The sequence below is a fragment of the Thalassophryne amazonica genome, chromosome 6 (genome assembly GCF_902500255.1).
Source record: "Thalassophryne amazonica chromosome 6, fThaAma1.1, whole genome shotgun sequence".
Classification (NCBI taxonomy): domain Eukaryota; kingdom Metazoa; phylum Chordata; class Actinopteri; order Batrachoidiformes; family Batrachoididae; genus Thalassophryne; species Thalassophryne amazonica.
In genome coordinates, this window is record NC_047108.1 from 18094300 (window position 1) to 18120857 (window position 26558).

The window sequence follows — 26558 nt, forward strand, 5'->3', positions numbered from 1 at the left end:
AGACATTTTAAAGCATCATGGAATTTCATCTCGTTTCTGCTTAAAACAGCCTAGTTTCTGCTTAAAACTGACTTTAGAATGAATTAAGAGGTTTTACCTTCATCATCTGATGGCAGCTGGTCTGCTCTGTGTCAGCTTGATCCCGTCAGATCTCAGAAGCTAAGCAGAGCAGGATCTGGTTAGTACTTGGATGGGAGACCTCTTTGGAACACCAGCAGCTGTGAGTGTTTCTCCAGGTGAAACTGGAGTTGCCTCAGGAAGGGCATCCGGCATAAAACATGTGCCAATTACCAATGCGGATCTGTCTGCATCCGCTGTGGCGACCCCGAACAAAACCGGGAGCAGCCGAATGAACAACAACCTTCATCATCTGATGGTTAATAATCCCATTAATCCATTTGATTGCTGTGGGTGAAGAGACTCCATCTCAGACGTGCTGCTGTGGTCCGAAATGACACATGCACAGATGCAAAAGGTGGACCGATTTTTAGGGGCGGACCGTTTCAGTCTGCGACAACGGGTCTCCGTTGTAAAAGAGCTCTCGATCTCAGTGGGACTAACCTGGTTAAATAAAACATGTGAGAAATGTATAAAAAATTGGATTTGAGCAAAATCCATAACAAAACTCTGGTATGAAAACTGCATGGTTCAATTCCCAAACCTGCAGAAGCGTGTTGAACATGTCTTCACTTCCTGTTGCTCTTTAATGTAGGAGGAAAGAAAAACGGAAATGGCCCCAACAAAGTGATAAAACTTCTAAAACGTTGTACTTTTGTGTGTTAAAGATGCACTGTGACCTTAACACCTGGTACACGCAGACAAGGTTAAAGGTCAAAGAAGGTGGTGTGTTTGCAAACACAGAAGTTGCAGACAGGAACAGTCACGCGAGTGGTAGCAACTACCGTTAGCCACTAACATGAGTAGCAACTGATGTTAGCACCAAACACCGGTGGTGTCTAACATTAGCAGGTAGCTGCTAATGCTAGTGGTTAACAGAGGTCACTGCTAATGTTGGTGACAAACATGGGAACTGGCTAACGATAACAGCTAACACAGACAGTCACTAATATTACCAGTTAACACATGTAGTTGTTAATATTACCAGCTAACACAGGTACCTACTAATGTTACCAGCTAGCACAGGTACCTGCTAACATTAACATGCTAACATGGGTAGCTGCTAATGTTAGCATGCTAACATGGGTAGCTGTGCAACTGAAGTTTTCTTTTATATGAAAATAAAAGTAGAAAAAACTGGATTCTGAGTTTACTGTTGGTTTAGTGACATTTTTCAAGAGAACACTGCTTCCTGCTGCTTCCAAAATCCAGATCAAACCGGTTCGTCAGGGCAAACAAAGCTAGCAGCCACGATGTCCATCATATTGTAGTCCTCCCCTGATTGGCTGCTTTACACGGGAAAACAGATGGAGCAACATTCCAGGCAGATTTCCAGGCAATCGGATGATCCGCAGCAGTTCTCCAGTAATCCACAGTCCAGCGTGGCCTGACATGCCTCCTCGGTGCAGGCCGCCTCCCCCGCCACCTCCATGCAACAGCAGCAGCCGCAGGCGGCATCACAGCATCCAGCCACGCCCCCTCCGCAGGCCAGACACTCCCCCAGAGCAGAACACATGGAGGACAACTCGCAGAAGAGACACGCGAGGAGACAGTAAAAGCAGCAATCTGCAGAGAGAGTGATCAGCTACCAATCAATCAGCAACAGTCTGTATCCAAGAGCAACTGTCATTCTACAGTCACACATGAAAGTCATTGATAATTATTAACATGATGTGTTCAAAACCTGCTTATTAATTAAAAATTTAATAAAGGTAACACTTTGGCCCCGCCCACATTTTAGAATTCGGTTACACTCACATTCCGGCTGCGAAATTTGATCATAAATTTAATTTCAGTATAAACACCACAAAGTTAAAATAAAAAAAAAAACCTTTGCTTGAGTTGTCTGCCTGACTATTTTCCCATCACTGCCACCCTGGTGACCTTTGACCTGTGCCAATGACCAATCACAAGCTGCTTAAATGCAATTGCGTTTTGCAGGAGCTGGAGACACACGTATTAAATCAATCTCGAAAGAAAACTCTACCTGCAGTAAGTCGACAGAGTCTGCAGTTATTTGCAAGACGTCTGGAATGAAAGCAAGTGACGGCTTGAGGGTGTAACGACAGCGGGAAGGGGGGGCAGCCTATGCCAAGCAGGGGTGTCAGAGCGCCGTCTGGAGAATATTGAGCTGATGGTTTAAAGCAACAGCGAGTAACAGGATGCAGCCATCTGATTTAACGTTAGCTCCTCCCTCTGTGAAATCCTTCATGACCACCCTGGGTCAAAGGTCAGGCTGTAGGTCTGAGTCCTCTGTTGTCTTTAAAACAGACATGTTTGGAGTCAGGTGGGCGTGGAAAGAAGCAGGGTGTGGCGTTCTCTTCGTCTACAGAGATAAGCAGACGTCTGTGGGTTTGTCTGATAGCGGCGAGCCGTGCAGCGATCTGCTTCCTGCCGCGGTGAGACTTCGCTCACTGACCGTTGTGCTCAGCAGGCGCACTATTAACAGCAAATCAAATTTATTCCCACGGCCAAGGGGGCTGGACATCTGCTGTCATGACGATTCCCGAAGCTTTCTGTAACGCTGCCATCACATTGTGAAAGTCAGACTGAATCCATGTGTGTGAATCAGACAGAGCCCAGTGGAATAGTGCGGATACAAGGAGTAGAAGTGGTGAAAATAGATGAGTTTAAATACTTGGGGTCAACTTTCCAAAGTATGGAGAGTGTGGTAGAGAGGTGATGAAGAGAGTGCAGGCAGGGTGGAGTGGGAGGAGATAGGTGGCAGGAGGGATTTGTGACCGAAGAATATCAGCAAGAGTGAAGGAGAAACTCTACAAGACAGTAGTGAGACCAGCTATGTTGGACGGCTTAGAGACAGTGGCACTAACAAAAAGACAGGATTCGGAGCTGAAGATGTTGTGATTCTTTTTGGAAGTGATGAGAATGGACAGGATTAGGAATTAACATATCAAAGGGACAGCTCAGGTGGGACGGTTTGGAGACAGAGGAGAGAGACTGAGATGTTCGTACATGTGCAGAGGAGGGACCCAGGGTATATAGGGAGAAGGATGCTGAGGATGGAGCTACCAGGCAGGAGGAGAAGAGGGAGGACAAAGAGGAGGTTTATGGATGTGCTGAGGGAGGACATGCAGGTGGTTGGTATGACAGAGGAAGACAGAGAGGACAGGGTGAGATGGAAACAACTGCTGCTGCTGCTCCACCCCCTAATGGGAGCAGACGAAAGAAGAAGAAGAAGAAAGAAAAATAAAGATGAGGAAAATAACGAAGAAGATAAAGGAAAAAGTAGGAAGAGAAGAAGAAGAAGCAAAAGACAAACAAAGTGGAGATAGAAAAGGGAGAAGAGAAAGAAAAAGGAGGAGAAGACAAAGAAAGAAAAAAGAGAAGAGAAAGAAAGAAAAAGGAGAAGAAAATAGAGACAAAGAAGAAAAAGAAAACGAGGAGAAGAAAAACAAAAAAGGGGAGAAGAAGAAAACATGCTAATAAAAGAAGCTTGGCACTTAGCCACTGCAGTGATCATGGAACTATAGACCTGGAATGGACGTGCGCGTCTCAATCTGTTAGCGTCGCTCACGACAGGGCGGCACCATTGGAAATGTGCAGATCATCAAAAAAAAAACTGACCTCTTTTTTCGCACTAGTGTCGCTATTTCTTAACAGATTTTAATAAATGTAGGCTTTTTTTAAAGCCCTTTGAAAGCTCTTTCCAATGAACCTATGCATGTGTGCGTGAAAAAAATTAATGTAAAAAGCAGAAATTTGGGGAAATTATGACACACTGTGCTGCTTTTCTCGCTCTATTGTCGCTATTTGTTAACAGATTTTAATAAAAGTAGGCTTGTTTTAAAGCCCTTTAATTGCTCTTTCTAATGAATCCATACATGTCTGGGTAGAAGAAAAAAATGTTTTATGTAAAGTGTGGAAATTTGGGGAAAAATATGCCATTCTGTTCATTACTGTGATGTTTTTTTCCTGTCATCATAATTCTCGATGGATTTTTATAAATGAAGCCTTGTAAGTTGTATTCAAGCTGATTAAAAGCTCTAACGAACCCATACATGCCTGGATAAAATCCTTATGTATTAAAATAAAAATCTGAAGTATGCCTTGCCATTGTGCTCATTTACCTTGCTGCGTTTTCCACTGTAATATTACTGCTTGTCTTTTAATGACAACATATATATGATTTTTACTAACACTTTATTACAAGTAGATATAAAGCCATTCAGAATTTATGACTTTTGACCCTCAGTCAGGTAAAAAGTACCTCCTCCATCCCCCCAACCACACTGTTAAAATTTAAGTGCTGCCTGTGACCACCATGTACATATCATATTAAACAACAACTGCAAGTATATATATACGAGGTCTATTAGAAAGGTATCTGACCTTATTATTTTTTCAAAAACCATATGGATTTGAATCACGTGTGATTACATCAGACATGCTTGAACCCTCGTGGGCATGCGAGAGTTTTTTCACGCCTGTCGGTTACGTCATTCGCCTGTGGGCAGTCTTTGAGTGAGGAGTGGCCCACCCTCTCATCGATTTTTTTCATTGTTTATGAATGGCTCAGAGACTGCTGCTTTGTTTGATCAAAATTTTTTCAAAACTGTAAGGCACAACTGAGTGGACACCAGTCAATAAATTCAGCTGGTTTTCGGTAAAAATTTTAACGGCTGATGAGAGATTTTGGTCTGTAAGTGTCGCTTTAAGGACGGCCCACGGCGCCTGACGGCGATCTGCGCTTCAAGGCGGCAGCGTCTCACCGTTTCAAGTTGAAAACATTTCAGGCTCTGTTGACCCAGTAAGTCGTCAGAGAACAGAGAACTTTCAGAAGAAGTCGGCATGAGGAGTTTATTCGGACATTCCTGTTGTGTGTTGGGGGGTTTGGCTGGACATTTGGGGTGTTCTTTTCTTTTCTTTGCTCTCCAGGTGGTATGCAAACTGATTTATTGTCTGTGGAGGAGGTGCTGGCAGAAGAGTCCTTCACCCTCATCAACGTAATGTGCAGCACCTGTGGATGGTGCTCACGTGCAACCTTAAAGACTTTCAGCTGAAGCAGATAATGAGATGGCGTTCTGCATTTAAGCCATGTGTGATTCAAGCAGAATTGCCGGGAACTCGACCTTGTGATGTTCGTTTGTGAGACGCTGAGGACCGCGCCTGGGTTTGACACATCGTGCCTGTGAAGGAGGACGGGTGAGGGACACATGCTGTCAGCACACATCAGAGGTGATTGATTGTCTGAATAATTGTTAACAGTAACTTGGTATTTTGTTACGCAGTATATTTGAACATTGATGAGAATTGTGCAGCTCGCTTCTCACTGCCGTGGCGTGCGGACTGATGATCCTCCACCTGTTATGAGAAGCTGCTCATTTACATAAAGCTTAAATTCAGACCTGAATGTGTTGCTGATAGTGTGTGCCTTTGAAGGATATTAGTTGTAGCTGCTGACTTACCTTTTCTATCCTTCGCAGAGTCGGTTTGTCGTGTTCACCTGGGGGGTGTTTGGCGGTGAACGTGGGTCCAGAAGCGCCGGGCTTCGATCCTTTTGGGCGCTGGAGAGCGTGCCGTCCTTCACTCCGCCAGACTGATGCAGTTTACGTTTGTACACTTTGTATTGCACAAAAGGGGGAAAAAATAAAATTGTTTTTGTTATTGGAACCGCTTTCTGGTTGTTTTAGCGCTGGGTTCCGTCAGACGCAGGTCCGCTCCTCAACCCGCCTCGACACATAACAATTCCATTGTTAACGGACATTTTGTAATGAAAGAACGTGCAGGCAGAGTCGCATGTCGGGCCAGACCCGGCCGCAGGGGGTCGCGACAGGAAAAACACCTCCGTGTTGGAAACCTTAACGGGCAAGTTGGAACATGCCCAAGCTGTTAAACAATTTCTCAGTTACTCACTTGTTGAAAGCCATCAAAAGCCGCCTGAATTTTACAAATGGTTTTCAACACGGAGGTGTTTTTCCTGTCGCGGCGCACACAGATTTGCCGAATCGTCACAGAAACGACTCGACGAATTTGCGCGCATGTCTTTCGTTAAAAAATGTCCTTAAACAGTGGAATGTCCGCATAAAGTCCTCATGCCGGCCTCTTCTGAATCTTCTCTGTTCTCTCACGACGTCCTGGGTGAATTAAGCCTTAAATTAGGATGTTTTCAGGTCGAACAGGCCGACGACAGCGCCTGGAAAGCGCTGCGCGACGTCCCGCTCCGTGGGAAGTCCTTACAGCAACAGAAAACACCCCATAATCTCTCAATCAGCCGTTAACTTTTCACCGAAAACCAGCTGAATTTCTCGAATAGTGTCCACTCGGATATTCCTCACAGGTTCAGAAAAATTTGATAAGCAACGCGCGCCGTCTCGAGCAGCGTGTGAAACAAAGGAATTCAGCCGAGAGGGCTGAACCACATCTCACTCAAGGCCTGCCCACAGGGAAATGAACGTCACCGACACACGTGAAAAAACTCACGCATGCGCACGAGGGTTTAAGCAGATTGTGTAATCGCACGTCATTCAAATCCATATAGTAAAAAAAAAAATAAAAGTGTCGGTTTCTTATCTAATAGACCTCATATATATATATATATATATATATATATATATATATATATATATATTAGGTCTGTTAGAAAAGTATCGTACCTTTTTATTTATTTATTTATTTATTTTTCAAGTTGGGACATGTGTTATGTGTCGGATGCAGCCCGGAGAACCGACCAGCGTTTGAAGGACCCAGTATAAAATAAGCAGAGCACGGTACAAAAGATAACAGAGTTTAATGAACATAACAGTGCTGTGAAAAAATATAAAAGTGCGCGGTCTGGCGTGGTGGTTTTGCGGTGCGCTCCCAGCAGCGCCAACGGTCCGGAGCCAGAACCAACCCGGACCCAAGGACCCCGCCGACACCCCCCAGGTGGCCGCGACAAACCGAGTCTGTGAAAGAAGGAATCATTATGTGAGTCCACACTCAACACACAGAGAGAACGCTCAAAGGTGCACAAACAGCAAACACTTCCTGGCTTAATTACTAATCAGCTTCCCACCCTGCAGGCATGGAACACCCAGTTCACAAAACTCCACTGCAGAGGAAGCTGATTACACGACCAACATACAGCTCAATATAATAAGGTGTGAGGGACACCACATTTACTGACTGTATAAATGTTAGTCACAAAATCTACCGTACCTCAGGAAGTGTGCTGACGAGCGTGAGACCTCACCCCCTCCTCTTTCACAGACCATGCATCAAACCTGGACGTTCTCTGCATCCACTGATGATGAGATGGCTCCCGAGACGACGATCTCACCCGTCTGGTCACAAGGTCGAGTCTCTGGCAAATACACACTGTGTACTCCAGTCTTAAATGCCACCATGTTCCAATCCATGTAGATGCACCACAGCTGTGAGTCCTGACGAGCCGCAGGGTGATCAGCCTCAGGTGATCAGGGTGAGGTCCTGATAAACTCAGCTACACAGCCACTCAGTCCCAAATGCAAGCCACCTGGAAGGAAAAACAAAGACAGGACAAAAGACAGAAACAAAAAGGCAGCCAGCCCCCCCCCCCCCCCCCCCCCCCCCCCCCCAGCCATACAACAACATGCCTATCTTGGCTTTCAGTGCTTACCAGTCGAGTGAGTATAAGAGAAATTGTGGAGAGCTGGGCTTGTCCCAACTTGTCCTCTAACACTCCGAAACGGAGGTGTTCCTTTGTCTCGCTTCATCAGCGAATCGGTCGTGACGCGCGAAGCCTCCCCGCGGCTTTCCATGACAAAATCTCTTGTTAAAAGTGAAATCTGCTGGAAAATGGCTGATGTCCAGCTCTTGTGATAACCAGAGAAATTGCACATGACGGTCCCGGCTCCACACAGCCATCCGTTTAGAAATGATCTGGTGGTTTCTGCCTCTCGATGGCGGCTCGGAGCGCAGCGCGCCATGCGCCATTGTGGGTCGTCCTTAAAGCTGTAGTAACACTCCTTATTCTCTGTGAAGCCCGTAAAATTTTACCCCCGAAAGCCAGATAAATTTTTCGAATGGTTTCCAGCTGCCTGTCTCTAACAGTTTCTGAAAAAATTCTGATGGAAAAAAAGCCCAAATCATTCCGTCATTTCCTTGCAATGAAACGACGACGAGAGGGGTGGAGGAGTGCTCAATCAAAGCCTGCCCACAGGCGAATGACGCAACCGACAGGCGTGGAAAAACTCACGCATGCGCACGAAGGTTCAAGCTCGGCTGACGTAAAAACATATGAATCAAATCCATATAGTTTTTGAAAAAAATAAAAAGGTACGATACTTTTCTAACAGACCTCATATATATATATATATATATATATATATATATATATATATATATATATATATATATATATATATATATATATATATATTTAAAGATTTTAGTTTTCATATTTGTATGCATGTGAATGCAGCTGAATGAAAAGAACTTATGGCATTGAGTTTATAGTCTCAGTATATCGATATTAAATGCGACATAACGACTTTAAAATAGACATTTGTTTTACATAATTACATTAAGGCTATTGTTGTTGGGATTTGCCCGTTAGTGCACTTTAAGTGTTTATTTGCTATGGTTTTGTGTTCTGTTCTCATGTTCTGTCTTAGTTTTCTCTTTCACTCCCTCACTGGTTTGAGTTCCTCTCTAGTTGTTGCTTAGTTTTCACTGTGATTTTGTTAAATTGCTTGTTTTCTTATTTTCTCAGTTTTCTGCAGTTACCTTAAGTGCACCTGCTTTTCAGTGTGATTTTGTGAATCATTTTATTTTCACACTTTCTGTAGTTACTTTATGTGCACCTTTGCTCCTGGTTTAGCTTTTCTGTATATTTTATGTTCTACTCACCTGCAGATTCTGTTTAGTTCTGATCACCTTTTATTAGTTATCACATGACCTTTGACCCATCACTCACCATCGTCCATTTTGTTCAGTCAACTCCTCCTGTGCACTTGCTCCTTCCCCTGATTCAACACACCTGTTCCTTAATCAGTTTGGTTATTTAAGCACTTCCTTGTTTGTCAGTCATTGCCGGTTCATTGTATGTGTCCTGTGTAAGCTCCTCGCCTAGGTTCCTGTATATCCTTATGTGTAAGTCATGTTTTTTTTTTTTTTCCTCCAGTTTTTGACTTTTTGCATTTCTGGCTCTGGTTTTTGATTTTTCACTTTGCAGCCTTTGTTGTATTTTTGCTGTACTGTATGTATGGAATATTTTGGGACTGTTAAACACCTTTTACACCTTTTTGGAACTATGTCACAATAAATCACCTTGGTTGATATAATCCTTTGTGTCCACACTGCCTGCATTTTTTTTGGTTGTAATTGAACTCTGCAAATAAACCTTAACAATTGTATGCCGCTAGTCACATGACGTCCATTCTAGGTCTATATTTCCATGGCAGTGATTTCCTAACTAGCTAAACAGCTTAGCTGCTGTATCTGGATAATAAGTGAAAGAACACAGGATTCATAACTCAGATTTTGTATATTAGAGGTAATGTGGTGATCTACGTGTCTTAATCTGTGCATTTCGGTGAACAGTCTGTAAACATAAACCAAAGAGACGAAAACAAAGCACTTGTTGTTTCCGACAGCATTTACATCACTTTTAGAAAACGTCCCAGCACGCTGAATGTAGACAAACTGCTGCTAACGTTAAAAATGGAGCCGCGGTTTCATTTCAAAGCTGACATCAGTGTGATGTCATGATGACTCATTTTTAAAGTGATAACTGTTTAATTTTCAATTTTTTTTTTTTTTTGAGGTTTCGGGATGAAGTGTCCGTCTCCTCGCTATATGGCCGACTGAACCGGGCACCGTGCACGACACTTGTGCACATCCACAAGCTGGTAGAAAGTCCTAAAAATGATGTACTTCAGACTTTTTCCAAACATCTGCTCCAATGAATGAATGAATGCTGAGCGTCACTGTCAAATGGATGGTCAGTAGATTCACGATCTGATGTTGCAATATTCGTTTCACTCCATCGGTTCTCGATTGTTGTTTCTTTGTTTGCTCGGACTGACGTCACTCACTGAGAAATGATGAGTAAAACATTTTCCATAATTGCACCTGCTGACTCATCGACTGAGAGGTTTAATTGACAACAAAAGTACATCACTGATCATGTCTAGAGTACCTTAATTCACACAGTAGCGACATGAGTAAAAAAAAGGTCATGTGACATGTGATGCCATTTTGGGGCCAAAACAGTGTTCGCTGTTAATGTGTCTGCATGTAAATCCAGCTATTTTATTTATTTGCTGAAAATGCCGGGTTGCTGTACATTTGGAGGCACAAATAGTCACAGCAAGGGCTTCAAGATGTACAGATTCCCTTCAGATCCAAACAGAAGAAAAATTTGGGAAAATGAAGTCAGCCGTGTGGGATGGAAGAGACTTCATCAAAGCTTTGTGAGGTAAATTTATTGTTCAGTCCCATGTACAGTAAAATGCATGTAATAAACACTGTATATAATGGATTTTGTATAACAGATTTTCTCTCACATCAGAAAATGTCCCGTCCAATTGGAATGTATTTCCATTAAATTTCTCACATGTGGGACCGGATTCATTTCCCTGATTACAAAAGCTTGACCGTTTTTTTTTGTTTGTTTTTTTTTGATCAGACTCAGACCTACAGCCTGTGCATCAGACAGCAAAAAGCTGGGATTTCACACTTTTCTGCTTTCACTTTTTCCTCTCATATTTTAATAGTTTTTGCAGTGCGCACGCTGATTACATTTTGACAATGGATCAAATAAGATTGACAGAAAAAATTATCAGAGGAAATTTTGAGATGTCATTCCTGTCGAGGCCAGTCACCATGCAACTCTACCCAGACTTTCACCGCCTGCCCACCCCATTGAGTTTACGTGCATCTCTTTACCACGCAGCTGCGTATGCACAACTGATTTTTTTTGTACAGTTTTTCACATTAACAATGTCACAATTTATTAACACTATACAAGTTTAAAAGGGCTTTAACATTCTAGAATCACAACAGTACATTTTATTGGTTAAGAACGCTCTTTTACGAGTGAGTACATACACATTACTCTGTTCGGATGAACAATTTATACATTTATTTGTCCATCAATATAAGCTAACTTGGTCAAGAATTATTCAGTATATGAAAGTGAAACATGACAGGGCGCACAACTCAGCGGGGTTATGTCATGCCCACCCCATGGAACCGTTGTGCGATGAGGTGCAAAATTCGACAAGACCGCACGTCTCGATCAGTGAGTGATGCCGGTCTAATCTGACCACTTTTTTTAGTAACGCGTAATCTAACGCCTTAATCTTTCCAAATCAGTAGTCAGATTAAAGTTACTTCTTCATGTCACTGTGCGTTACTATTATTTTTCATTGTGGGTCGATAGCAGCATTAAACTTGGTCTGTGGGCAAGAGGTCGGGGTTCGACTGAACTGCCCACTTTCAGTGAGCTGTGAGCTTTTCATCCACGGTTTTTTGCAGCTGCTCGACTCGTCCTCACCTCTTAAAGCGCGGTGATCAGCACACCTGCACTGAGCTTTACGAAGACATTTTTATACTTTTTTTCCTCCTTTATTTAGAATTCTGAGCTGAGCCGCTCTGTATCTGCACGTTAAAACAGCTGATCCTCGGCGACGCGTCAATAACTAACACTATTTTCCACTCAAATGCACCTAAACTCTCTTTCTGAGGACCACATGATGTGAAAACACAATAAAACTTTCTTACCTGTAAATCTGGTCACGTTTCTGCATAAATAAATGTTATCCATTCTTTGTGCTCAAACGCCAAAGTAGGGGCGAATCCAGATGGGATGGGGGCGTGGGGGAGGGATGTGCCCCCCTCACAACACCCCTAGATTAAAGGTCCAGTTTTGAAGCCTTTTTTTACTACAACTACTAATACTACTTAAAATAATATTAATTTCGACAAGTAAAATATTTAGAGAGAATTTAAATGTTAGAAAAATGCTAGAATGAATTTAATAGTTACATTTATAAACAATGTAGGTTCGAAATTGCAAGTTTTACTGTTAGTGCTGTCAACAGTTAAATATGAGGTCAAGAAAGAGGTCTTTATTTTACTTTTTATAAAACAAGTATTTATTTTCATTGAAGTCAAGAAAGGGTGACTATAAAGTGAGTTTTGGCAAAACAGGTATCATTGTCATGTTGAGGTGGCAGAGGGTTGTTGTCAGCAGCTGGGAAAAGTAACTAAAAAGTAACTAGTAATCTAACTTAGTTACTTTTACAATTGAGTAATCAGTAAAGTAACTAAGTTACTTTTTCAAGGAGTAATCAGTAATTGGATTACTTTTTCAAAGTAACTGTGGCAACACTGGTCTCGATACAACTCTGGTCATTAAATGAGGTGCAGGTCCCAATTCAGGATTCCCTGTAGATGTTTGAAAAAACTTACCTAATTTGTACTTTGAAAGAAGAAACTGCCAGTAAATAAATCACGCATCTTCAACCGCTTTTCTGGGTTCAGGTCACAGGGGCAACAGCTCCAGCAGGGTACCCCAGACTCCCTTTCCCGTGCCACATTGACCACCTCGGACTGGGGGATCCCAAGGCGTTCCCAGGCCAGTGTGGAGATATAATCTCTCCACCTAGTCCTGGGTCTCCTCCCCGAGGGACATGCCTGGAACACCTCCCTTGTGAGGCGCCCAGGAGGCATCCTTACCAGATGCCCGAACCACTTCAGCTAGCTCCTTTCAATGCGAAGGAGCAGGGACTAATTGTAAATTTGATAACCTTTATTTTTAAACTCGCCTGAACAGTCATGGTATAAAACAGATGTTTTTGTATTGTTTTCCATGTAATAATCACCACATAACAGATTGTCACTCACATCAGATAAAATGTCCCATCCGAGCGCAAAGTATTTCCATTAAAAACCCCTCGCATATGGAACTGGAGTCATTTCTGTGATTAAAAGCCTGACCGTTTATTTTTTCACACCGTGTTCAGACTCGGACCCACAGCCTGATGTGCACCTGTTAAATCACTCTTCTGCTTTCACTCCTTCGTCTCCCATCATATTTTAATAGTTTTTTGCAGTGCGCACGCTGATTAAAAATGGATCAGAAAAGTCTGCATATTTACAGCACAAAGTCAGGAAAAAAAAGGAAAATGTTCAGCTTATCTTTGATTTGGAGGTGGTGATTGTAGAAAGAAAAGCTTGTTGAGGGTCAAATTAGTCCAGAATAAAATTGTGAAAACAATTGTGACCACGTGCGCGGACAGATCACAAGCACAATACTAATGATGTTGTGTTGCTGAACAATTCAGGAATATATTCACATCATCCAGATACTGTAAAAACAGAACTGACTTGTTTTTTTTCCTATTTTTACTTTTTTGGTTTGATAAAATTAAATCATGTTAAAGGGTGATTCTTTAACTACGGGCACTATTGGCCTTGTAAATGTAATTTCCACCACACCATTGCCTTACAATATAAAGCGCCTTGGGGCAACTGTTTGTTGTGATTTGGCGCTATATACATGTGCTCTGATGTCACTGTTTATCTCCATATAAACTACCCAAACAATCTTTCGTACAAGCTTTTTAAAGGGACATTACAGTGTTGTGGTGGAAATTACGGCAATAGTGTGGGACAACTACATTTTGTTTAAAAAAAAAAAAATCACAACAGTTGTATGACATTGAATACCCCAATTATGTTTTGATTATTTTACTGATATTTTATTCAGAGATATTTTAAAACATTAGAAAAAACATTTCTTTACCATTAATTTTTATCATTGAAGATCAAAAGTCTGGGTGTGGGACAAGCACAAAACGGCAATATTTGCATATAATGATGCTGAAAAAAGGTGAAAAAGTCATCATAGACTACTAGAACAAATTTCTTAACACACTTTCATTGTAAAGATAACTATAAAAGTGTGAAATTTCCCCTTTTTTCTGTTTTTCATACAATATGATCAAAGGACATAAGTGCCCGTAGTCTGAGTCACCCATAAATGGAATATTCTGACCGAGCTAGCTGCTGCCGCCGCATTCATATAGCAGTGACTTGTGACTGAGGTCGTTCAAAGTTCACCAAATTAGAATTCTTCTAAATTACACATGTATGAGTGAATCCAACCTGAGTTATGGCCCCGCCCTCTTTCACAGGATCCAATCAGCATTCATGAGCCACACAAACCTCTTCCCTGATGTGCAACAATCTGACTCACCATCTCCAGCAACTTCCTTTATGTGGGTGGTGTCTGTCTGGAAGGAGGCGTGGCTCTGAGGAAGCCTCTTCTGATTGGTGGACTGATGACGATGATGATGATAATGAAAGCTGTTACAAGTGGATGAGTGAGGAGGGGAGGCGGAAGAGGAAGACGGAGGAGTGCAGATGGGAGGAGGAGAAAATGGTGAGCTGTCAGCGCCTGAGAGAGATGGAGTGAAATAAAAAAAAAAATAAAGTGAACTGATAAGATTACACCTGATCAGCATTCACTGATGCAGATCAATACCTCTGTGATTGTGTGGCTGGCCCTTCTGAAGGGGGTGGAGCTGACAGATGTCATTGGTGGAGGAACTGTCCATTAAAACTTCAACACCACTTTCTCTGTCCTTAAGCCTATCAGGAGGAGCCTCTGTAAGCAACATTTGAACTTTTAGGAAACAGCTTCTCTGGAGCAGTCACAGATTCCGTCACACCATAACACTGTCATGCCGTCAAACTGTCACGCTGTCACACCGCCACGTTGTCATGTTGTCCACTGTCATATTGTCACGTTGTGACACTGTCACATTGTCACACCATCACGTCACATTGTCACACCGTCACGTTGTCACATCGTCATGTTGTCACACCCTCACACCTTCACACTGTCACGCCGTCACACTATCACACCACTACATGTCACTCTGTCATGCTGTCACATTGCCACACCCTCACTCTGTCATGCCATCACACTGTTATGCCATCACACCTTCACGCTGTCACGCCACCACGTCATTCCATCAGTCACACTGTCACGCCACCACATGTCATTCCATCAGTCACACTGTCACGCCACCACGTCAGTCTGTCATGCTGTCACACCGTCAGGTTGTCACATGGTCACATTGTCACGCCGTCAAATGTCACACCGTCACATTGTCACGCCATCACACGTCACACCGTCACTGTGACAACATTGTCACACTGTCATGATATCACGTTGTCACGCTGTCGCACTGTCATGCCATCACGTGCTCCTCATGTCTGAAAATGACCTTTTTTGTTGCTGTTGTTGTTTTGTGGTCAGATGGAGCGAGTGACTCATCAATGCAAAGTCTCCATTTATCATTTTCAGTTTTCCGATTGGGCAGGAGGTTACGTCACCGGATTCATATCTCTGTGTCCACAGCCGGTGGGCCTCTACTGATCGGACCCCCTTCTGAGGGATGAGCTCGAGACCACAACCCACAAAAACAGGCGAATGAGTCAACAGCAAAGATGTTCGGGTGGATGGGCGGGGCTGAGCCATGTGGGGGCGGGGCTGTAGAATTTAATGTTGCTGGGTTTAAAGAGGGGACGTACAAACAGAGCACATTTTTAATGGTATGTTAAAATCCGACGGGATTCTGCTGCTGTTGTAATTCTGTTACTGCAGAACAGCCTGAGCGAGTGTTTACCTCAGTCACCACGGTGTCCCTCATCACCTTGGCCTCTTTCTCTGACCTTACAATGCAGCAACAGCTTCCATCAACATCATTTCTAAAAATCACATTTTTTGTCCTTGATTACTTTTCAAAAGGAACCCTTAAAGAGCAGTTCTGAGGTCAACCTTCATCCAAAAACCAGGTTTGAAATAAATCATCTGAAGAACCAGGGAGAAGTTGGCCAGCAAACAGACACAGACTACAACCCAATGGCTGACTTTAAGGAACACAAAGGAGACTAGTGAGGGAAGCCACCAAGACACCCGGAAGCTCTGACGGAGGTATAGGCCTCTGTGGATGCAAGTGGATAAACTGAGCATGGTGCAACATTTGCCTGTTCTGTCCCCGTTCATGTTCCTTTTGGAGTGGAGATGTGTTACAAGAACACAGATCAAATCTAGACTCACGTTTCCCCACGTGCGTTCTCACAAACTGCAGAATGCAGAGATTTGTCATATTCAGGCTTGGGGAGTAACGGAATACACGTAACGCAGTTACATAATTAGGATACAAAAAAAGGTAACTGTATTCAGTTACAGATGTATTCAGATTACAGGTATATTTAGTAAAAATGGGGATTACTTCGCAGGATTACAATTTTAATGCATTTTATATTATCTGTATATTTTTTATTTATTTTTTATTTGAAATGAAAACATCCCTTCATGGACAGCGACATGTCTCCTAACTGGGCAAAATATTGATGAAGTACCCGGATGTTAATGCATTTTCAATGGAGATCCGCGACTGAACACACTCAAAAAATGTTCGCAAAATATGTACGTGTTAAAATGCCATTTTGACCTGGATATTGAGCCAGTAAAATTAAATTACATTAAATTATGTCAGGAAAGTATTAAACTTACTCTGACACTCACACATTCCCAAATATTAGTGTTGAAAGTGACATGGATCTGTGCTGTAGAAGCTGCTGCAGCTGATCTGTTCAACGCAGCGAGGCTCCTAAAACCATTACAACACATTTATATATTATATTTTTACACAATTATCCTTTATTGATCGAGTTTCATTCATGAAGTCAGTGGTGTGGGTGCACATCTCTATGTGTGGGTGTGACTGTGAGCGGCACAGCGCGGGTCATTATAATCTCATTATTTTAAGGTGCATTTAAAAAAAAAGTCTTGTCGAACAATGTTAATCACTAACGACAAGTATTTTAACTAGACATTGGTCTAGCAGTGGAAAATATCAACTAGACATAAGTGAAGAGTTAATGGTCCGTGTCATTGGGTGACACAGGTACGGCAGGAAACATACAGCTGTTTATCATCCAAATATCACGGACAAAGTGACAAGAAGAACCAAAACCACTTACTTATGGAAGGAAATATTGTCTCCCTTGTTCCTCTGTTTGTGGCTTTGCCAACATGCACAGCTTTCCGGCATATTCCACCTGTTTCTTGAACTTCTATTCACGCAAATCACTAACTTGCCCGGAGTTAAAATGGCGACCACGCCTCCTTACTGACAGTATTTACTTAATGGTTTTCATTATGCTGCTGTTCTTATTTTGAAAGTTCAATAAGTGGACTGATATGTTAAACATGGTGCGAATTTACTAAACAAGTAGTAGACTTTTTTTTTTTGTCTTGTATATTGTTCTGCAAGCCACTTTTAATTACAAATTCATCCACACACCGCCTGAGTTTTCATTATCCTTCATTTGTTTGGCATTTTTTGTTGAAAATTTAGCAGGTGAACACTGGGTGAGTTTAAAACAATATTGTGGGTGCTCTTAATTCATAATGTGAAGTAAAACAGAGCATGCCATGTAAAAGAAACAGTTATTTTTGCTTAATAAACTGTACTATGTGGTCAAGACTATATTTAGTTTCTTTTGTCTGTATCAGCATATTTGATATTGGAGTAATCCAGAAGTAATTGAAAGCAATCAAATTACATTACTTTAATATTATGGTACTTGGATTACATTACTGATTACATTTTTCAACAGGTAACTAGTAACTGTATCGGAATACATTTTTAAAGTAACCCTCCCAACCCTGGTCATGTTCTTTTTAAGAAAATCCTCATCTACACCATCATTAAGCTGAAGAGCTGAAGAACACACAAAAGTTGCACTATGGACAGTTTCTCCAGCCACAGACACTTGGAACTCCTTCAGAGTCGTCATCTGTCTGTCTACAATCCCAATTCCAATGAAGTTGGGATGTTGTGTAAAATGTAAATAAAAACAGAATTCAATGATTTGTGAATCCTCTTCAAGCTATATTCAATTGAATACACCACAAAGACAAGATATTTAATGTTCAAACTGTTAAACTTTATTGTTTGTGCAAATATTTGTTAATTTTGAAACGGATGCCTGCAACACATTTCACAAAAGCTGGGACAGTGGTATGTTTACCACTGTGTTACATCACCTTTTCTTCTAACAACACTCAATAAGCGTTTGGGAACTAAGGACACTAATTGTTGAAGCTTTGTAAGTGCAGTTCTTTCCCATTCTTGCTTGATGTACGACTTCAGTTGTTCAACAGTCCGGGGTCTCCATTGTCATATTTTGCGCTTCATAATGTGCCACACATTTTCAATGGGTGACAGGTCTGAACTGCAGGCAGGCCAGTCTATAGTACCTGCACTCTTTTACCACGAAGCCACGCTGTTGTAACACATGCAGAATGTGTCTTGGCATTGTCTTGCTGAAATAAACAGGGACGTCCCTGAAAAAGACGTTGCTTGGATGGCTTGTGTTGCTCCAAAACCTGGATGTACCTTTCAGCATTGATGGTGCCATCACAGATGTGTAAGTTGTAAATGCCATGGGCACTAACACACCCCCATACCATCACAGATGCTGGCTTTTGAACTTTGTGCTGTTAACAGTCTGGATGGTCTTTTTCCTCTTTTTTTCTGGAGGACACGTCGTTCATGATTTCCAAAAACAATTTGAAATGTGGACTCATCAGACCACAGAACACTTTTCCACTTTGTGTCTGTCCATTTCAAATGAGCTTGGGCCCAGAGAATGCGGCGGTGTTTCTGGATGTTGTTGATTTATAGCTTTCGCTTTGCATGGTAGTTTTAACTTGCACTTGTAGATGTAGCGACAAACTGTGTTAACTGACAGTGGTTTTCTGAAGTGTTCCTGAGCCCACACGGTAAGATCCTTTACACAATGATTTATGTTTTTAATGCAGTGGCGCCTGAGGGATCGAAGGTCACTGGCATTCAATGCTGGTTTTCAGTCTTGCCGCTTACATGTACAAAATTCTCCAGATTACACTATGTAACACAATTTTTGTTCCTGGCTTCTAAGTGTTATATTTCAACTGCTTATGTCTAAAGTCTATGGAAAAATGACTACATTCAGCACAAACTTTGATTTTATTTATTTTTAAAGTTCTAAAAGTTTCTTGAAATTTCTAGATAATTCTGGAAACTTCTAGAAAATTCTGGACAGTTCTAGCAGTTCAAGAATATTCTAGACTACTCGGTAGTAGTGAAGGCGAATCAAATATTCTTGAAAACAAATTTCAAAATATCATTGTCGTGATCACAGAAACAAAGTTTCTGTGGAATAACAGCTATTTTCTATTTATTTAAGGCATAACAGGTTAGGAAAACACACTGTGTACCCAGGAACAAAACAAAAATAAAAATTTGTTACATAGTGTTATCTGAATCTTCTGATTATATTATGGACTATAGATGATGGAATCCCTAAATTCCTTGCAACTGAAAATTGAGAAACATTGTTCTTAAGCTGTTGGACTATTTTTTTTTTCACACAGTTGTTCACAAAGTGGTGATCCTCACCCCATATTTGCTTGTGAATGGTTAAGCCTATTGGGGATGTTCCTTTTATACCCAATCATGACACTCCTGTTTCCAATTAACCTGTTCACCTGTGAAATGTTCCAAACAGGTGTTCTTTGAGCATTCCTCAACTTTCCCAGTCTTTTGTTACTACTGTCCCAGCTTTTTTGAAACATGTTGCAGGCATCCATTTCAAAATGACCAAATATTTGCACAAAAACAGTAAAGTTTATCTGTTTGAACATTAAATATTTTGTTTTTGTTCAGTTCAACTGAATATAGGCTGAAGAGGATTTGCAAATCATTGTATTGTTTTTATTTACATTTCACACAGCATTCCAACTTCATTGGAATTGAGATTCTGTCTGTCTATTTTGTGACTTGGAAATGTTCATGTGTTCATCTCCTGACTGGTCTCAAGAAAACTGGGCCTGGTTTCATGAAGCAGTCTAATCTCTTAGTCTACTAAACTTACTTAGTCGACTACGGTTACTCACCCATTATCCGTCTAATCGTAGAGGCGTTGCCGTTGCCAAGAAACACCTTTAATGAGCAACAGTTTTGTTTCCTTCCGGGTTGGTCTGTCTGCTACCGACACAGCCAAGTCCACTGCAGCACAGGAGAAGCGCTCCCGACCTCAGAGTCCGTAAACATCTCCAATGGATTATTCCGGTCCCGGAACACCTGTTCCCGCCATAGGTCTCTCCTTCCTTCCTCCTCCGTCAAGTGAAAGGTACTGTACCTGGTAGTCGCTTTTTTGAGGAAAGACACTGAACTTTTGTCGATTAAGATAAGATTAGCCTCCTCTGTACCAGGCTAGAAACTTTAGTCGGGTAACGTGAAACTTTAGCCCACTAAGTACTTTGTGCAATGACTAATGCCAAAAGTTGAGTCAACTGAGTTTAGTCAACTAAACTACATTAGACCAGTTTTATGAAACTGGGCCCTGGTTGATGATTTATTCCTCATATTTTCAATAAATTGTCTCCATCCCAACTTTTTTCTTCTTTTTTTTGGGGGGGGGGGGGGGGGGTGGGGTGGTGGTGCAGGTCTTAAATGCAGCAGTGGATGTCTGTCGGGCATTTCCGTAAATTTTTGGTCATTTTCAAGGTTTTCTTTCCTGTGTACCTCCCACACATACCCATATACATTTTTAGACACCATTTCTTGCATGCATGTGCCAGTGGACACAAGGTGTGAAATGACATCAACAAAAAGTAAGATAAATCTTTAATTAGTTTTTTAATTACTTCTAATTACACATTACACCAAAAACAGGAAAAAAAAATATATCTAGAAAACCGAAAATACAAGGAAAACCAAGGAAAACACTGTAAATAAATAAGATCTTAAGATCCTAATTTTCCCATTCAGCATGGAAATTAGGGATGGGACGATCCAATCCTGGGATGTAATTCACATATCGGGAAATACCAATCCAACCTGCCACATTTTCCGATACCGCAGAAGAGCCACTGTGAATCCTGTCAACTGTTGTTGTTTGCTCTCTGCTTGTTTGCTGCCAAGCGGGAGGAGGAGGGGGGAGGTTTTTGAAGCCGGTGTCACAGACCGAACGGTATGAGGTTAGGGTTAGGTGATCTGTGTGTGTGTGTGTGTGTGTGTGTGTGTGTGTGTGTGTGTGTGTGTGTGTGTGTGTGTGTGTGTGTGTGTGTGTGTGTGTGTGTGTGTAAACAGATCCACAAATGCATATAACAATCTGTGATCGGAACCAATTGTTCACTGACCAAAAGCCTCTCTCTGATTCTCCTCTGCAACATAAATCCCACGAAACGCACATCACACTCTTCAACAGAAGACAGTTTTGAGAGATTATGGTGAAACAGTGTGGCAGTGCCCACCACACTAGCACACAGCCTGCACGGAGTATTTGTGTGTGTCACAGGCCGTGTCCGTATTCAGGTGTAGTCTGCGCTAACCAGGTAGCATCAAGACACATGAGTATGAAACATAAATTTTGACTGCTGTTGTAATAAATCAGGCCTGATTTCCTCATGTTTGGATTCATGAAGGCAACCAAAGCCACAAATCGGCAATGGGAGACCAGCTTTACTGTGCTATCTTTACCATATGATTTTCCTTTTTTTTTTAAATCCTGCTCTCCTCAAAAACCAGATTGCTGTCATTTGTAGCAGGTTGGATAAAATTTATTTTGAAATATGTTGTCAGAATGCATTCAATTTAAGTTATTATTAATTATTCAGGCCGTGACTGTGACAGGTAGCATGCTAACTAGCTCACCAAACCAGCGAGCTTAGCTAGTTAGCACGTAGCATACTTGAAATTAACATTAAGCTTTTTTATTTTAGATTACATCATGTATTCTGGTAACATTTGCTCATCAGGTCACTGCAGGCAAAGATTGACAGTTGAAGAAGAATAAGCTTGATTTACCCAGCATGCTTTGCTCCTGTGTTGTCCCATTGGCTACTGACTGGCTCAAGATGCATTTTGATTGGTTTAGACTTTTATCAGCTCCGCCTTCAGTGATGCAGCTGCATTGGGAGGATGATTGTGACAAAACATCCATTGTGTGAAGCCCCACCTCCAGCATGAATCTGGACAGAGAATAGAAGGTTTTTTTTTCCTTCTGCTGCATCATTCCAGAACAGAAAGACAAGTACTGGTTTTTAAAGTTTCCACTAGAGGGAGCAACCTGAACTTCAAAGTCTGCAGGCTGGTGTTTAGTCCTGTGGTACACTGGTGTGAATGTGATTAACCAGCCCAGAAAGCTACTTGTGTGTTCACCTTAATTCAATGAAATGCAGGTTGCAGACCAAACGGCTCCCCCTAAAACTTGGTCCGTCCTGCCTCCATTGCGCATGCGTCATTTCGGAGCTCAACAGCTCGTCTGAGACAGACTCTCTTCACCCAGAGCAATCAAATGGATTAATGTGATTATTAACCATCAGATGACAAAGTAAAACCTCTTAAATCATTCTAAAGTCAGTTTTAAGCAGAAATGAGGCGATACTCCGTGATGCTTTGAAATGACCGACGCGCAGTGAACGCATCAGCTAGCAGCTCGTGCAGCCATGGCGCTCTGATCGCTTCCTCCGTCTTTTATGATGAAATAATGCTGAATATATGTGGAAATGATTGTCTAAAAACTTCACATATGTCGCTGAGATATATGATGACTGGAGGCAGTTTGAAGCAGAAACAAGGTGATCATCGGTGAACCGTGGCTAATGATGCATGTGCAGTGAAGGCAGGGTGGACGGATTTTTAGTTTGGTCGGTGACAATGCAAGCAGGCAATCTGGAAATGGTCTTAGTTGAAGCTCCACCCAGAAGAAGAAAAAGTTGCACTTCCTTGACTGACCACTTGAGGCTGGCTCCAAAACAGAGCACGTCCCAATAGGAGACCATGGTGAAGTTAGTTGGAGGTTGGATAGTCAGAGAATTGTCACTTTTACTCTGTGTTGGTGGCAGGCAACCTAGGGGCCATCAATAAATTACTGTGTCTGAGGGTGATTCTTTAACTACGGGCACTATTGGCCTTGTAAATGTGATTTCCACCACACCGTTGCCTTACAATATAAAGCGCCTTGGGGCAACTGTTTGTTGTGATTTGGCGCTATATACATGTGCTCTTATGTCACTGTTTATCTCCATAGAAACTACCCAAACAATCTTTCATACAAACTGTTTAAAGGGACATTACAGTGTTGTGGTGGAAATTACAGAAATAGTGTGGGACAACTACATTTTGTTAAAAAAAAATCACAACAGTTGTATGACATTGAATACCCCAATTATGTTTTGATTATTTTACTGATATTTTATTCAGAGATATTTTAAAACATTAGAAAAAACGTTTCTTTACCATTAATTTTTATCATTGAAGAGCAAAAGTCTGGGTGTGGGACAAGCACAAAACGGCAATATTTGCATATAATAATGCTGAAAAAAGGTGAAAAAGTCATCACAGACTACTAGAACAAATTTCTTAACACACTTTCATTGTAAAGATAACTATAAAAGTGTGAAATTTCCCCTTTTTTCTGTTTTTCATACAATATGATCAAAGGACATAATAAGTGCCCGTAGTCTTAGAATCACCCCTGAATTAAACAATACTTTTTTTTCAATAGCTGCCATGTCAGAGGACGTAGAGACACCAAATCAATGCAAAATGGTTATGTGGGACTAATCTAACACACCTGTAACACACCAAGTTACTGGATTTTGTTTTTTTGCACCTTCTATTTTATAATATGTATATGTCACAGACTTGAACAAGCGAAGCTCTTCAGCATCTCACCATGTCATTTAGGCCCTTCAGACTTTTTTGAGCAAATGCTTCAGGGGAGCATTAGCATGGATAAACGTTTCAGCTTCTGGGGAAGCTCCGCTCAAGGGACCCCCCTAATTACAGCCTTCTTAACCCCCTGCCACTTTAAGCGATTTTTTTTTTTTTTTAATGTAGATAGAAATCAATATTCAAAGTTTTCAGCTAGTTGACAGTAGGGCTGTACAATATGGCCAAATGATTCTATCGCAATATTGTCATATCAGTATGATGTACGATATGACTATGATTTGACACAAAGTGCAGCAACAGTGAAAATTAAACATTCTTAAACCAAACAGTAATAATACCACACTCATTCTGAACTCATCATAAGGTTAGGATACTGTGCCCTGCAAAAGTATGGGAACACTTGGTATTTCACACATTTTAATTTGTTTATGCCATTTCAAATACAAGAAATACAAAAAATATAAAGAATAAAAAATTCTAAAATTATCTTCCTCAAACTCAAACTGAAAGCAAATCTCTAAAACTTGATAATACCTGTAAATAATAATCAGTTTTACTGCCAGTTTTCTTCAGACAAGTCAGGGGATGGAAACGTGAACATTTCCAAGTCACTGAATATGTCTTGGACTTTATTTACAGCAATTAGGAAGAAATACAAAAGTTTCTTTCACCAAAACATCAAATCTTGGCTTGTATCTCAGATGTACTTCCTAGCAAATTGTAGCTGAACTATCGGATCTTTTTAAGAAAATCCTCCTCTACACCACTTCACCAGGAAGCTGGATTTTATATTTTTAATTAATTTATATCAAGTTGTAGAAATTTGCTTTCATTTTGAGTTTAAGGAAGAAAATTTTAGATTTACTTATCTAAAGTTGTGTGGCTGGTGTGTCACTCAGACAGCAAAACTAAAAGGTTATTTAAAAATAACTCCTTCAGGGAGCATTTTTTTAAACTCATAACAATTGAAGGTGAGAGTAAATATAAGACATATAAAAACAAGTTAACTAGTATTATGTGATCTTGCAGAAGTCAGTATTACAGTGATTTATTGGAAAAACATAAAACAAACATCAAAGGTACTTGGAAGCTCTTAAATGAAATAACACTATGTAACAATTTTTGTTCCTGGCTTCTAAGTGTTATATTTCAACTGCTTATTTCTAAAGTCTATGGAAAAATGACTACATTCAGCACAAACTTTGATTTTATTTATTTTTAACATTCTAGAAAGTTCTAAAAGTTTCTTGAAATTTCTAGATAATTCTGGGAACTTCTAGAAAATTCTGGACAGTTCTAGCAGTTAAAGAATATTCTAGAAGACTACTCAGTAGTAGTGAAGGTGAATCGAGAATATTCTTGAAAACAGACAAATTTCAAAATATCATTGTCCTGATCACAGAAGCAAAGTTTCTGTGGAATAACAGCTATTTTCTATTTATTGAAGGCATAACAGGTTAGGAAAACACACTGTGTACCCAGGAACAAAACAAAAATAAAAATTTGTTACATAGTGTAATCAAATATAAAAAAAGTTTTCAAAGATTATCCGCCATATTTTTACTCAACTATTGATACAATTGTTGAGGAAAAGAAAGCTATAGTAGATCATTTTAATTCATGAAATCTTAATTTACATATTACAGTGTAACAATTTGTGTGTATGTGTACACATACACACTTGAAATTCAAATGTATGCTGACATATTGCATTGTCAATTAATTATTTAGTTGGTCTGAAGAAAACTAATTATCTTCAGTATTTGGTATGTGGCTTTGCCAAAAGTAGTACTTTTTATATAGTGGAACTGTTGTTGATTTTATTTCTTGGTAATTTTATGAAAAGATTTAAGATTCAAGGAAGCTGTCCAACTGGGGAAATTCAAAGACATGATTCATGTTGTATTTACATAAATTTAGTATATCCTGTATTTTTTTTTTTTAAATTATTGTGATTATTATTTGGTCCTTTTGTCTATTATGATTATATATGTGATATTTGACGGTGTAACTGCCTCTCAACAGCCAGAACTATGTTTCAAAGTGTATATGGTCATTAAGACTTCCAGAATGGAGGATTTTAACGATGGCCAGACATTTAAAACCGGTAAACTGAAAATACACTGAAAAATTGTTTAAAAAAAAATCATGGTTACAAAGGTAGAAACTCGAACGTTGATTAAACGCCTACAAATTCTGAACCATTTTATGTTGACTGTTTCACATGACCGCTCGAGGTTTGATAACTTTAACTGAGCGCCAAACGGTCTGGTTTTAGGTTTTTATGCTGCACGTATGAATTTTTAGGATAAAAATCTTCATTACAAAGCGCTGCATTACTTTCTATATCGGCAGCTTCAACAGAAAATATTTCAGGAAAAGTCTTTAGTTCACAGCAGCAGATTAAAGTGAATCCTTTAAAACTTTTAATAGATTCAAAACGGAATTCAAAAGTAAACAGAGAGAGAGGGAGAGAGAGAAAACGCGAAACGATCATAAATGTCACTGAAATGTAAAACTCATTCAAATTTTGATTCACTCAAATTTGCCTAAAATAATTTGAAGATCCAGAAAATATATTTAATTAAAGTAAAATTGAAAATTCTCACAAACCTGTCACTTTTCTTTTTCTTTCTTTCTTTCTTTCTTTCTTCGTCTTTTTGTTCTTTTCTTTCTGCTCACCCTCGGAATAAAACCTTGCTGCGT

At 40.6% G+C, this 26558-nt stretch overlaps 1 protein-coding gene across 6 annotated transcripts; it reads right to left on the reverse strand.

Moving 5' to 3' along the window:
• Window positions 1-1095: 1095 nt before the first annotated feature.
• zgc:113363 (uncharacterized protein LOC791449 homolog) lies at window positions 1096-26552 on the reverse strand. 6 transcript variants are annotated; one of them, XM_034171842.1, is made up of 5 exons: window positions 26466-26552; window positions 21981-22144; window positions 14591-14713; window positions 14303-14503; window positions 1096-1683 (listed from the first exon to the last, which is right to left on the reverse strand). In XM_034171842.1, exons 2-5 carry the CDS (start codon window positions 22138-22140, stop codon window positions 1409-1411), a joined length of 759 nt encoding a protein of 252 aa, XP_034027733.1. In that variant the 5' UTR covers window positions 22141-22144; window positions 26466-26552; the 3' UTR covers window positions 1096-1408. The 6 variants fall into 6 exon arrangements, with proteins under 6 accessions (XP_034027733.1, XP_034027737.1, XP_034027732.1 ...); XM_034171846.1 differs by lacking the exons at window positions 21981-22144; window positions 26466-26552 and adding exons at window positions 15339-15622; window positions 15741-15777; XM_034171841.1 differs by lacking the exon at window positions 26466-26552 and having other exon boundaries at window positions 21981-22228.
• Window positions 26553-26558: the final 6 nt, after the last annotated feature.

Excerpts from the sequence above, each read along its gene's own strand:
- zgc:113363 (XM_034171841.1), bottom strand. The coding sequence starts at position 22,188 with ATGATGCAGCAGAAGGAAAAAAAAACCTTCTATTCTCTGTCCAGATTC. Across the intron at positions 14,714-21,980 it reads ACAGGAGCAAAGCATGCTGG|AGGCTCCTCCTGATAGGCTT; the intron begins GTAAATCAAGCT and ends TGTTGCTTACAG. Across the intron at positions 14,504-14,590 it reads CCAGCCACACAATCACAGAG|GCGCTGACAGCTCACCATTT; the intron begins GTATTGATCTGC and ends CATCTCTCTCAG.